At 42.4% G+C, this 14,731-nt stretch overlaps 1 protein-coding gene across 3 annotated transcripts in view; it reads left to right on the top strand.

Moving 5' to 3' along the window:
- UBE2G2 (ubiquitin conjugating enzyme E2 G2) overlaps nucleotides 1-13,874 on the top strand; it is an 83,495-nt gene extending 69,621 nt beyond the window's left edge. For all 3 annotated transcript variants that reach the window (XM_075318959.1, XM_075318960.1, XM_075318961.1), the window contains 3 exons: nucleotides 7,674-7,792; nucleotides 8,199-8,339; nucleotides 13,053-13,874. In XM_075318959.1, coding sequence (XP_075175074.1) covers nucleotides 7,674-7,792; nucleotides 8,199-8,339; nucleotides 13,053-13,165 — 373 coding nt within the window. In that variant the 3' untranslated portion in view covers nucleotides 13,166-13,874. The remainder of the gene's footprint in view (nucleotides 1-7,673; nucleotides 7,793-8,198; nucleotides 8,340-13,052) is intronic.
- Nucleotides 13,875-14,731: the final 857 nt, after the last annotated feature.

Genomic DNA, 14,731 nt, shown 5'->3' on the forward strand with positions numbered 1-14,731 from the left:
TTTAGTTTTTTGGTTTTTTTTTTTTATAACTGAAATTTTTATTACATTTTACAAAGAAAAATAACATGGATATGCTCCACAAGCATGTGAGCGATTTAGTAGCAAACCATGTATCAGGATACATATCTTATTTGCTTATTGTAGTTTTGATAATCTGCTGCTGATTAAATAGTGATTTTATCATTACAGGACTACTTGGCGTGCTGTCGGGTAGTCCAGCATATTCATGAGCTGTATGACTGCTAGATCTGCAACATTGATTTTATCAAAATGACAGCAAACAGCTCAATAAGTGACATCGCTGGAATCAGGGTCTCTGTCTCTACTTTATGCTGCTGTCAGATGAGGCCGCAAGAAACTGGTGACAGATTCCCTTTTAAAATTTTAGGAAACATATTTTGCCTTTTTATCAATTCAAGAAAAATTCCTGATAATCCATGAGGTGCCGGAGATTCTGGTGAAGAAACAGGTGTATAGTTTTTTTGTTTTTTTTATTATTATTATTATTATTATTATTATTATTATTATTATTATTATTATTATTATTATTTACAGACAACTATACTAAAATGACTTGCACAAGTCTATTATAAACCATAAATGAATACACTATTCACTACATCAAAAGATACAAGCTGTTGAAAAAAATGGAGGTATGAGAAAGTCACTCCAGCAGTTAAGAAACCATCCCCCAAGGGCATCGCTAAGCATATTGCTGATATACAAGACACCTCGCTTCTGCTAAAGTGCATGATTCCGGTCTCTTCAGATCTAGTAATAGCCTCCAGCAATTATAAAGTGCAAACATAGCATGCCTGTAAAGTGACACAGTGCATGCACACCATAGGAGGTGATATATTTTGTTTCGCCGTGTCTTCTTCTGGGGTTATGTCACATGGGGCAAGGACTCCTATGTGTGCTGTATACAGTATCCTTTAGTGCTTATCCAGGTATGATGCTTTTAGCTCCTCTGCTTCATATGAAAAGATTTAAGATGTTGATGTCAATTGTGATTGAATTAGCCAAAATGTCTCAATGACTACATATAACAGCTCATAAAGGGACACTGTGGAGATTCTAGGAGAGGTGGGCCATCATTAGGGAGATGTATAAGCAAAATGGGCATTATCTGGATATAACAAGTCCAGCTCTGGCACAACAATGTTGAGCAGAGGAGTTTAGCATTTGGATTAGGTGAACCATTATTAATTTGTACAGTGGCAATACACCTAATAGCTATCTGCCTACTAACAAGTCAGTAAATGCGCACTATGTAGACAGGAGCAGGCAGCCTGACCCTTCTTCTAAATACCTCTAGAACCTCTCATGATTCCTGAAATTAGAGGCTCCGATTGTAAGTTGTGCATAATTTACTTGTCTAACAGACACTGTGCACAATAAGACGTATCTGTAAGGTTGGAGGTCAGCTAAAATGTTTGTCCCCTGCAGCTTTCTGTCTGACATGACTAATACCTTTCTGTGTGTAGGTTATATTTCCTCTTGCTGGGTGAATGACTGTCTATTATGCTAGCTACAGTTTATGTAATGATCATTTGTGAATGATACCTTACAGATGAATAGCAAGGCTGAAAATCATGTCCTAATTTTACCTGTAAAGAAGTATTCCATCTATTGGGACAAATTTATTTATATATACGTTCAATCGTTGACCTTAGTGAAAACATTAAAAAAAAATCCTATTTTTTTCACAACCACTGACTCCATGGGCTTTTTCTTGCACCATACTGGATGATTTTGGTGGCATTAGAGGGAATTGTGAAATCATAGTGATGACTTTTGTAAGTGAAATGTGGAAGGTTGAACCTTTAAAAATAAGAAGTAAATGATGTACTTGGACCTCCGGTCAGTGATTCAGCCTGTACCTCATGATCTAGGAATATCTGCCCCTTTAATCGTAGAGATAATGCACCTGATTTAGAAGATTCAGAACATGTAGAGCAGGATTCTGATGAAGACTTTCACACTAGTCGTAATGAGCCACAGCTTTTTTTACAGGTTGAATTACTTGATTTAAGGGGGGCTTTACACGCTACGATATCGTTAATGAATTATCGTCGGGGTCACGGTGTTTGTGACGCACATCCGGCGTCATTAACAATATCGCAGTGTGTGACACTTATGTGCGACCTAAAACGATCGCAAAAGCGGCCAAAATCGTTTGCCGCGTAGAGGTCGTCCTAAAACAAAAAATCGTTGTCTGCTTATTAGCAATGTTGTTCCTCGTTCCTGCGGCAGCACACATCGCTGTGTGTGTCACCGCAGGAGCGACGAACATCTCCTTACCTGCCTCCACCGGCAATGCGGAAGGAAGGAGGTGGGCGGCATGTTACGTCCCACTCATCTCCGCCCTTCCACTTCTATTGGACGCCTGCCGCGTGACGTCGCTGTGACGCCGAACGACCCGCCCCCTTAGAAAGGAGGCGGATCGCCGGCCAGAGCGACGTCGCAGAGCATGTAAGTGCGTGTGACGCTGCTGTAGCGATAATGTTCGCTACGGCAGCAATCACCACATATCATGCCACCGACGGGGGGCGGGTACTATCGCGCTGGACATCGCCAGCAAATGCTAGCGATGTTGCAGCGTGTAAAGCGGCCTTTAGTCATGGACTTGGCCATTCCTAAACATTCTGCAGAATTTTTAGGCTCTAGAAGAAAGGAAAAGAACCTGCTACCTCCTGGTTCTTGTTTTTCATGGTACAGAAACAGAGAAAAAGAATTCATTCCACACAATTTTCACACCAGTGATCTTCATGGGCTGATATAAAAATGTAACATTGAGTACAATGTAAGCGAGTGTAGACTCTTTATTGATTCATCCCCAAAAGTTTGAATGCTGCTACTGCACAATGGCAAGTATGGTTTAGTGCCTGTAGGGTATTCTGTGCACTTGAAGGAAATCTATCAAAATTTAGACTATATTGTCAGGAAACAACTACAAGGATCAGGGATGGTCAGTGTGTGGTGATCTGAAAGTTCTCTCTTTGCTTCTTGGGCAGTAAAGAGGATACACAAAGTACTCAAGCTTTTTGTGAATAAGGCTAAGTTCACATTTCCGCTAAAATCTATCAGTCACAATCCGCTGCTCTTGTAAACAGCGGAATCCGTTTAGCGGATTCCGCTGCTCCCATAGACTTGTATGAGCAGCGGATTGTGACTGATGATGCTGCGTTGCACCCTCCGCCCGACTGATCAGTCGTGGAACGACTGACCGCCGGGCGGGGGGAACGCAGCATGTAACGTTTTTTGAGCAGCGAGATCCGTCGGATTTCGCTGCGCATGCTCTCTGGCTCCCTGCACACGTCACCAGCTTTGGTTGGTTACCCGATATTTACCCTGGTTACGGTGCAAGGAGCCAGCGCTAAGCGGTGTAGGCCCGTAACCAAGGTAAATATCGGGTAACCAAGGTAAACATCGGGTGCTTTGCTGTTACCCGATATTTAGGCTGGTTACGTGTGCAGGGAGGCCGACACTTCCCCGCTCGGCCCCGCCCCCTCCCGCACTCTGCACATGTATGTACACACACACACACACACCTGTCCCCAGCCATGCAGACAAGCACTGCCACTGACACCCTCGTCTGGCCCCGCCCCCTGCTCGGGTCCGCCCCCTCCCGCACTTTGCATGTGCACACACACACACACACATACATACATACATACATGCACATACACACACTCACTCACACATACACTCACCTGTCCCCAGCCATGCAGACCGCAGCACTTCCACTGACCTCCTCAGCGCCTGGCCCCGCCCCCCGCTCGGCTCCGCCCCCTCCCGCACTTTGCATGTGCACACACATACATACATACATACATACATACATGCACATACACACACTCACTCACTCACAGATACACTCACCTGTCCCCAGCCATGCAGACCGCAGCACTTCCACTGACATCCTCAGCGCCTGGCCCCGCCCCCCGCTCGGCTCTGCCCCCGAACTCCGCCCCCCGCACACAACGGAATCCGACAAAGAATTCTGTTCTTTGTCATCCGTTGAACAGCGCATCAGTCACATGCGTCAAGCGACGCATGTGACTGATACAAATCAACGGAAATGTGAACTTAGCCTTAGACAGCCGGGATAGGACTCTTTTGGTTCCAGTGATAATATCTTTGCAACCTGGACTCAAGAACATGGTTGCAGAAAGCTTAGTTGATCCCACTAATATTCTCCTGCCAGCACTCCACATTAAGCTTGGATGGATGAAGCAGTTTGTGAAAGCTCGACTGAAAGAAGTACGGTAGAAACTTTAAGGTACAATTGTACCAATTTTCAGGGACTGTCCAAAGCAAAACTGAAGGAAGCCATTTTTCTGGGTCAGGATATTCGGAAGCTTGTAAAGGACGTCATGTATGAAATAAAAATGAAAGCTGTTGAGAAATGGGCTTGGGATTCTTTTCAAGAAGTCAAGATGTATTTAGAAAACAACAAAGATCCAAAGTTTAAGCCCCTTTTGAAGAACATGCTGAAACATTTCAAAGCCTTGTTTTTTCCAATGAATTTGAAGTTACCGTGTTTTACATTCCCATTTGGACTGCTTTCCTGAAAACTTTGGTTCTATTAACGAAGTGCAAGGAGAAAGATTTCAACTAGATATCAAGGAGATGAAACAACAGTACCAAGGTAGATGGAATGTGAACATGATGGAGGACGACTGCTGGAGGCTTCACAGAGAAGATTTGCAGGCCTTCTCCAAGAGAGAAGGGATTAAAAGAAGTGTAGAATAGAAACGGTGCAAAAATAAATTTTCCAATAAAGTTGCAGACTGAACATTCAATAATTTTTATATAGAATATTGTGCACATTTTTGACTACAATAAAGATTTTTACATAGGTCTTTTTTTTTCCTTTTTTCAAATTAATGAAACTAGATCCATCAAATTGAACCTTCCTCCATCAATTATAATTTTTTTGTCCCTAAATCATCTATAACCCACAATGTTATATACTGAGGAAATCATCCAGCCCTTTTTTAAAAGCTGTTATAGTTTCTGCCATTACTACCTCTTGTGGTAGGGCATTCCACAGTCTGACTGCTCTAACTGTAAAGAACCCTTTCCTATTTAGCTGCCGGAGTCGCTTTTCTTCCACTCGCAGTGACTGCCCCCTGGTGCTTAGTATTGTCTTTGGAAGAAATAAGTCATGTGCCAGTCCTTTATATTGACCTCACATGTATTTATACATATAAATGAGATCTCCTCTGAGATGTCTTTATTCTAAGGGTACTTTCACACTTGCGTTCAGCGCAGTCCGTCACTATGGAGAATAGCGCAGTCCGTTAACGCACTGCGCTATTCTCCATAGACTTGTATGAACGACGCATTGTAATGCAAGTGTCAGCGTTACATCCGCAGGACGACGTAGCGTCGTTATTTTGACACTGCGCCAGGCGGGAGGAACGCAGCATGTAACGTTTTTTTGAGCAGCACAATCCGTAGGATTTCACTGTGCATGCTCTCTCTGGCTCCCTGCACCCGTAACCAAGGTAAATATCAGGTAACCAAGCAAAGTGCTTTGCCGATATTTACACTCGCTGCGTGTGCAGGGCGCCCGACACTTCCCCGCTTGGCTCCGCCCCCTCCCGCACTCCACTCCGCATGTGTATACATACATACATACATACATACATACATACATACATACACGCACACTCACCTGTCCTCAGCGCCATGGACCGCTCGGCTCCACCCACTCCGCACTCCGCCCCCCACACATTCTCGGCGGCCGAACGATCAGCTGAGCGCTCGGCCGCCGGCATGTGAAAGCGCTCAGCTGATCGCCCGGCCGCCAGTATGTGAGAGCACTCAGCTGATCGCCTGGCCGCCGGTATGTGAGAGCGCTCAGCTGATCGCCCGGCCGCCGGTATGTGAGAGCGCTCAGCTGATCGCCCGGCCGCCGGTATGTGAGAGCGCTCAGCTGATCGCCCGGCCGCCGGTATGTGAGAGCGCTCAGCTGATCGCCCGGCCGCCGGTATGTGAGAGCGCTCAGCTGATCGCCCGGCCGCCGGCATGTGAGAGCGCTCAGCTGAGCAAGCCGGCTATTGAGAGCCATCAGCTGATCGTTCACAATAGTCTGCTGCCGGTAAAACTGTAGAGAAAAAAAAAAGCGCTTTCCGTTGTTTTGTAAGATCCGTAGCAGCATCCGTTGTGCCACTATATCCAACGCATTTGTTGCATCCGTCACACAACGCAATGCTACGGAAGCCGTCCAACGCAAGTGTGAAACTAGCCTAAGCTAAACAAATCCAAGTTTTCCAACCTCTCATATGTGAGGCCTTCCATTCCTTGTAGTAGTCTAGTTGCCCGCCTTTGAACTGAATTGAACTTCTGAATATCCTTTTTTAAAATGTGGAGCCTAAAACTGGATCCCATATTCTAGATGTGGCCTTACAAGTGATTTATAGAGGGGTAACAATACGTTGGGATTACAGGGATTACAGGGTCTAATATCTTTTTGTACACCCTAAAATCTTGTTTGCTTTTGCAGCTGCTGCCTGACATTGAGTGCTGCTGCTCAGCTTACCTGTTACCAAAATACCAAAGTCCTTCTCTTGTTCTGTAGTCCCAACTTTACTTCCATTTAATGTATACGCAGCAATAGGATTACCCCTGACAAACATTCCCATAACATTATTCCTCTAAATTTTACACATGACACGGTGCAGTCAGGCAAGTAACATTCTCCTGGGATTCGCCAAACTCAGACTAGGCCATCAGATGCCAAATACAAGAGTGTGATTTGTTATTAGAAACAACACCTTTTCGCTGCTCCAGAGTCCAATGGCGGCTGCTTTATACCACTCCACCTTGACCCTTCATATTCAGCTTGGTGATATAGAGCTTGTATGTGCCTGATTGGCAAAGAAGCTTCTGTCACACAGGTATCGTGCTAATGTAAGTGCCAAAGGACTTTTAGACTCTGCAGATACTCAGTTCGCAGGGTGTTGGCGGCTTTTATGCGCTGTACCCATCAGCACTTAGTGGCCCTGCTCTCTATCTTCATTTGGTACTTTGTTGTGTTAGTTCATTAACATGTTGATTTATGAGTTATTGAGTTATTTAGCATTCAAGAAACTGGACAATCTGCAGCAGATAAGTGATTTAGCAAAAGTGCAGCAAACAGCACAGTAAGTGACACATCGCTGGAATCTGGGTCTCTTCTCTACATTATGCTGCTCTGATGGGGGAGCAAAAACCTGATGACAAATTCCCTTTTAAAAATGTAAATATTGTAGACTTGATTTTTTATTTTTTTTTCTTTATTTTCTGATGGTCCCTATGTTGTGGTATTATCCTGCTGCCTATTTAGTAGTTTTAATTATGTATTTGATAAGTGCACTTTGGGTGCATTCAGTAGAAGTTCTTAAAATCTGGATATTTAACCCAATAAAATACTGCTTTTCTTATATTTCATCATCAAACAGAAATGTTATTCTACAAAGTTTTGTGGCTATTTCCATCTACAGCTGACCCCTTTGCTAATGAATCGAAAAGTAATGTGGATGTGCGATAATTGCACATGGTCTTTGAGCTTTGTGTTGGATTTGTAATGCTTTTAGCTGTGCTTTCACAGTTTTGTGCCTTGAATTAAACTCTAACAGTTTTCTGTATAGATATTAAATGTGATATTTTAATGTCAATAGGGGTCCAGAAGACACATGTTTTGAGTGTGGAGTGTTTCCAGCAATTCTCAGCTTCCCTCTAGATTACCCTCTAAGTCCTCCTAAAATGAGGTTTACCTGTGAGATGTTTCACCCAAACAGTAAGTACATTACAAACGTATAGTATATGCAATCATTTATATCTTACTTTATGTAGACTGCTGTGTAAAAGGTTTTCCCTGCGAAGCCCGACTCCTCAGTCTACTTGACTGTACAGGGGCTGCAGCACAATAGGAGCGGACCAGTTATAAGATGATGGAAATATCCACTTTAAGCATATGGTTGCCTTTCCACTTAACATTTTTTTTGTTTAGTTTGCTTCGTAAATGCAAATTTCTAAATAAACTTTAGTGACAAAAATGTATAATTGGGAGAGGAAGGTTCAGCTAGATGGACCTAGGTTTAAAAAAGACCTATGTAACTATGACTATATAAAGACACTTCTTTCACTGGTAAAAATAATCCCGGAGAATGCTGATAATTGTTACCTCTGCTTTTTCCTTGCAGTATACCCAGATGGCAGGGTGTGCATCTCCATCCTACATGCGCCCGGTGATGACCCTATGGGCTATGAGAGCAGTGCGGAGAGGTGGAGTCCTGTGCAAAGTGTTGAGAAAATCCTACTTTCAGTTGTAAGCATGTTGGCAGGTATGCTGCTTTGTTTCTGTCTCCATTAAGTTCTTTCTGTAGATTGAACTCTACAAACGTTTAGTCCAAATAAAAACGAAGCTCGGACTGCTTACAGGGTGAACAGGTGAATCCCCCTATACAGGAGTGGGTTACCAGTGTGAGCAATAGCTGGCACAGTGCACTGGATTCACTTTGTACAGACATTTCCTCATTGATTTAGCAAACCACCCAGTGTATTATAGTATATATTATATAAATTGCAAATGATAATAATTGATTTATTATAATATAATATATATATATAATATATTTATATTTTTTTATTTAATTAAATTGTAATTTAATATTTGCATGTAGCCTAAAAATCTTCCCCCAGAGTCAATGTTATTGATGGACCCTTGGCACCCAGCCTGACATTGAACCCAAATACACATTTTTGCATGCTTTGCCTACCTGGTTTCTGAAAGGCATCCAGCTCCATAGAAATTCTGTACAATTTGTTTTTAAAGGGGTAATCCTGCTGGAAGAAATTGTAGTTAAGTAACCTTAAATTAGTAAGTTACTCAACCTACTGATATACTGTACATCTGAAAGGTGCCTCCATCGCCTGTTACAAGCCCTGATCCTAAGTATTGGCAGATCTTCCTCCAATTTGTAAAAAAAAGAAGATAACACGGCACTTCTCTGAAAAAGAATGGGTACTCTGGAAGGATCCAACCCCGTACAGACAAAAATAATTGAAGCCAGGCACTCCAATGTTAGAATTGAAAAGAAAATGTATTTATTTTGTGGTTCACAGTAGACAGTTCAGTAACGTTTCGGTCATCAAGCTGACCTTCATCCTCTGAACTATCTGTGTGGAGTAGTTTAGAAGAATCCCATAGGATCAGTGAAGAGAATGAAAAATAAGAGATGATGGTATGTGTCTGAAAAAAGGGGGGTTTGGCTAAAATAAAAATTTTGTGGTAATGTTTATATTATGAAGTCCCCAATTACACCAGCGGCGGATACCGTGTGTTTTCACTATTGAATCGATCCACAATCTGGTTACCAATCCACTTTGGTTTCCAGAGGTCGCCTTTTTATCTTTATAATTAGCTTAGCCTGGCTCCATTACTAAGGATCTGACCGTTGTTTGATCACACATGCAACAGCGGAGATTATTGACTACTACTTGACCCCGTGCATAACAGCGGGTATCATTCATTTTCATTTACTAGATTTTTCTTTTAATTCATTCATTGCACGCACATGCGAGAGTAAATATATAACGATCTTTTGTGTCATTTCTACCTGTCCTCGAATTCTTCATAATATACAGTTAGGTCCAGAAATATTTGGACATTGACACAAGTTTTGTTATTTTAGCTGTTTACAAAAACATGTTCAGAAATACAATTATATATATAATATGGGCTGAAAGTGCACACTCCCAGCTGCAATATGAGAGTTTTCACATCCAAATCGGAGAAAGGGTTTAGGAATCATAGCTCTGTAATGCATAGCCTCCTCTTTTTCAAGGGACCAAAAGTAATTGAACAAGAGACTCTAAGGGCTGCAATTAACTCTGAAGGCGTCTCCCTCGTTAACCTGTAATCAATGAAGTAGTTAAAAGGTCTGGGGTTGATTACAGGTGTGTGGTTTTGCATTTGGAAGCTGTTGCTGTGACCAGACAACATGCGGTCTAAGGAACTCTCAATTGAGGTGAAGCAGAACATCCTGAGGCTGAAAAAAAAGAAAAACTCCATCAGAGAGATAGCAGACATGCTTGGAGTAGCAAAATCCACAGTCGGGTACATTCTGAGAAAAAAGGAATTGACTGGTAAGCTTGGGAACTCAAAAAGGCATGGGCGTCCACGGATGACAACAGTGGTGGATGATCGCCGCATACTTTCTTTGGTGAAGAAGAACCCGTTCACAACATCAACTGAAGTCCAGAACACTCTCAGTGAAGTAGGTGTATCTGTCTCGAAGTCAACAGTAAAGAGAAGACTCCATGAAAGTAAATACAAAGGGTTCACATCTAGATGCAAACCATTCATCAATTCCAAAAATAGACAGGCCAGAGTTAAATTTGCTGAAAAACACCTCATGAAGCCAGCTCAGTTCTGTAAACGTATTCTATGGACAGATGAAACAAAGATCAACCTGTACCAGAATGATGGGAAGAAAAAAGTTTGGAGAAGAAAGGGAACGGCACATGATCCAAGGCACACCACATCCTCTGTAAAACATGGTGGAGGCAACGTGATGGCATGGGCATGCATGGCTTTCAATGGCACTGGGTCACTTGTGTTTATTGATGACATTACAGCAGACAAGAGTAGCCGGATGAATTCTGAAGTGTACCGGGATATACTTTCAGCCCAGATTCAGCCAAATGCCACAAAGTTGATCGGACGGCGCTTCATAGTACAGATGGACAATGACCCCAAGCATACAGCCAAAGCTACCCAGGAGTTCATGAGTGCAAAAAAGTGGAACATTCTGCAATGGCCAAATCAATCACCAGATCTTAACCCAATTGAGCATGCATTTCACTTGCTCAAATCCAGACTTAAGACGGAAAGACCCACAAACAAGCAAGACCTGAAGGCTGCGGCTGTAAAGGCCTGGCAAAGCATTAAGAAGGAGGAAACCCAGCAATTGGTGATGTCCATGGGTTCCAGACTTAAGGCAGTGATTGCCTCCAAAGGATTCGCAACAAAATATTGAAAATAAAAATATTTTGTTTGGGTTTGGTTTATTTGTCCAATTACTTTTGACCTCCTAAAATGTGGAGTGTTTGTAAAGAAATGTGTACAATTCCTACAATTCCTATCAGATATTTTTGTTCAAACCTTCAAATTAAATGTTACAATCTGCACTTGAATTCTGTTGTAGAGGTTTCATTTCAAATCCAATGTGGTGGCATACAGAGCCCAACTCGCGAAAATTGTGTCACTGTCCAAATATTTCTGGACCTAACTGTAAACATTACCACGGAATATTTATTTTAGCCCCACCCCCTTTTTTCAGATGCATACCATCATCTCTTATTTTTCATTCTCTTCATTGATCCTATGGGATTCTTCTAAACTACTCCACACAGTTCAGCTGATGAAGGTCAGCTTGATGACCGAAACATTACTGAACTGTCTACTGTGAACCACAAAATAAATACATTTTTCTTTTCATTTCTAACATTGGAGTGCCTGGCTTAAATTATTTTCCTCCAATTTGTGTCTGACCCGTGACCCATGTAAAAGAGGCAGAGCGGACTCGTATATAAAAATGAGCCTTCCGCCAGCCTCTCGTACACTGCTTGAGTAATTTGCAACCCAGAAAATGACTACAGGAGGACCTTCTGGGACCGAAACATGCGAAATGAAGATTGTGGCACTTTTCAAATATAAACTATATTAGTGACCTGTATAAGTTCATTTTGCCAAGTTTGTTAGCAGCACAGAACCTTTACGATCTACTATTGTTGCGTTCACAGGATACAAATCTTATTTGAGCTAATCTGTTTTGTACGGAATAAAGAAATGTGCTATGAACTACACGAGCAAATTATCTGTAGCCAACTTTAGAAGTATATCTGCAGGTTAATGGCGCTTAGGGACATGAAAGGTTAGAGTTAATCGGAAGGTAAATAGCAATACAATGGAAAGAATATTAACTTTGTTCCTCCTGGGAGCTGCTGGCTTTCAGTCATGGAGGAATGCAAGGAGAAGCTACTCTCATCCCTCACAGAATTATGATCAACGGCTGTAATCACACCCCCACAGTTTTGACAGCTCACTATGCTCAGATGTGGTGCAAAGTGCTGGAGTGTGCTTACAGCTGCCACTTAAGATGCTGTGAACTGTGACTGTAGCTTCTCTGGACACACATCTGTAATAGAAGGCTGCAGGGAGGAATAAAGTTAATTTTCTTCCATAGCTGCATTTTCAGCGTAACAAAAAAGAGACCTTTGCATTCTGTAGTGCTAAGATATGTGTAACAATGAGTATAGGACTATAGACATGCATTACTGCTATGAAAAACATGTATAAATTGAGATACTTAGCATAAAAAATTGGACAGTTTTATGTGAGCCCAACAGCCAACATCAAGGCAACCTCTTAATGTTGGGTCCCTATCAAACTAATGCCTTTTTTGGGTTAAAAAAACCTACAATATATGGACGGATAGGTACCTGCTCATGAAGAATTAAAATTACTTAAGGCTGAGGAACAGGAGTGATCATCAGAAGACATAACTCTAAAAGACTTATGGCACTTCCTACCTTTCTAATATGAGCAGTTGCAAACTGAGCATGAAAAATAGTAACACAAAGGAGACAGGTGCACTCTGTAGTGTTAAGATATGAGTAACAATGAATATAGGAATATACATCTGCATTGCTGCTATGAAAAACAAGCAAAAATTTAGATACTTGGCACACAAAAGTGGCCAGTTTTATGTGAATCCAACAGCCAACGGTAAGGCGACCTCTTATTGTTGCGTCCCTATCAAACTAATGCCCAAACATTTACCCTGATCACTCAATAGCCCATTTGTCATGGGGGTCTTGTTGCGTAGCCAATATTTGCTTTCTTTCACACAAAAGTGGGCATTGGGATTGCAATGTTAGTGTTACCATTACTATAAATATAGACTAGTTTAATGATGTAGCTGTTTTTCGCTAATTTGACCATTATGTATGTTATAAAAAAAACAAAACATTATTTTTCTTTATTTTTGCAGAACCCAATGATGAAAGTGGTGCAAATGTGGATGCCTCAAAGATGTGGCGAGAAGACAGAGAGCAATTTAACAAGATAGCCCGGCAGACTGTGCAGAAATCGCTGGGATTGTGAGGAGATGCTCCAGTATTGCACAGGATGAGGATTTCTGTGTGCTCATATTACTGCCTAAGAGATGCTGTCACATAGTCCTTTCAATTCTGGGATCACCAAATCTTTTGGAATATGACTTGGAGATTCCTCTTGACTTTGCTTCCAATTGATTTGCTCCATGTCTGCACATTTCTGGGTGTCTAATGGAGAATTTTATTGGTTTTCCCGCTGTCCTTGTATGTATCAAAGTCAGTAAAAAATGGCGAACACTTAGGTTCCTTTATACATGGACTTTGGGCTCTTAAATTCATTACTAATTGTAACAGTATTCTGCAGTACATCAGCATCTAAATGTATTGGAAATTGTTTTATGCCACTTAGACATCAGACATTGCAGGGGATTTTCTATGACAATGATATACTGATTTTTGCAGATGGACACACTTTGGAGAGCTTTGTTTTTCATGAAGGATAATGCCCATGGGTGGGTATAGCTACGAAGGTAATGTTTCTATACACTTGATACTCTTTGGCCCATTATATATTCAGAATAATCCTGTAAAACACCTTATCAGACTTCCAGCTTCATATAAAGGGTCCACAGCCTTCCGTATAGTGTTGGTGGCAGTTTATGCTGTTTGTGCTGAGCATTGATAATATGTGGGAGGTCTGAACAGCTGTATTGTTATGTTCTGACTCTTCTTTCTGTAATAAAGTGCTATGAAACCTGTTTTGTTTTATTTTTATTGTATGACTGTCAAACTAGAATTTAGAGCGAACCTAAAAATTCATCACAATTATGTTACTGCAGTTGTAATAATTACTGTGCAAGAACAGGCTCTGGAAATCCAAGGAAGGCAGAATCATTTTTATGTGAAATTAAAGCCTACCTGTCATTTCAGGTAACTTTTTAGAATAATCTAATATATAACGTGTTTCCTACATTTTTTAGCAGTTCTCCCCTTAGTAAGGGTACTTTCACACTTGCGTTAATTTCCTTCCGTTACAATCCGCCCCTTTTGGAAAACGGCGGAATCCGTTAACGGATTCCGCTGTTTCCCATAGACTTGTATGGATGACGGATTGTGTCAAAAGTACCTGCGTTGCTTCCGCTGGCCGACGCTGCGTCGCGTCCGCTGGGCGGAAGGAACGCAACATGTAACGTTTTTTGAGCGGCGGAATCCTCTATTTTTCACTGCGCATGCTCATATTTTTTTTTTTTTTAAAAAAACACAAACTTTATTTTGTGTCTCGGTGGCCGAACGTTCATCTGAGCGCCCGGTTGCCGACATGTGAGAGCACTCAGTTGAGCGCCCGGCCGCCGGTATGTGAGAGCTCTCAGCTGAGTGCCCGGCCGCCGGCATGTGAGAGCTCTCAGCTGAGCGCCCGGCCGCCGGCATGTGAGAGCTCTCAGCTGAGCGCCCGGCCGCCGGCATGTGAGAGCTCTCAGCTGAGCGCCCGGCCGCCGGCATGTGAGAGCTCTCAGCTGAGCGCCTGGCCGCCGGCATGTGAGAGCTCTCAGCTGAGCGCCCGGCCGCCGGCATGTGAGAGCTCTCAGCTGAGCGCCCGGCCGCCGGCATGTGAGAG

Source organism: Anomaloglossus baeobatrachus, chromosome 7 (genome assembly GCF_048569485.1).
Source record: "Anomaloglossus baeobatrachus isolate aAnoBae1 chromosome 7, aAnoBae1.hap1, whole genome shotgun sequence".
NCBI classification, from domain to species: Eukaryota; Metazoa; Chordata; class Amphibia; order Anura; family Aromobatidae; genus Anomaloglossus; species Anomaloglossus baeobatrachus.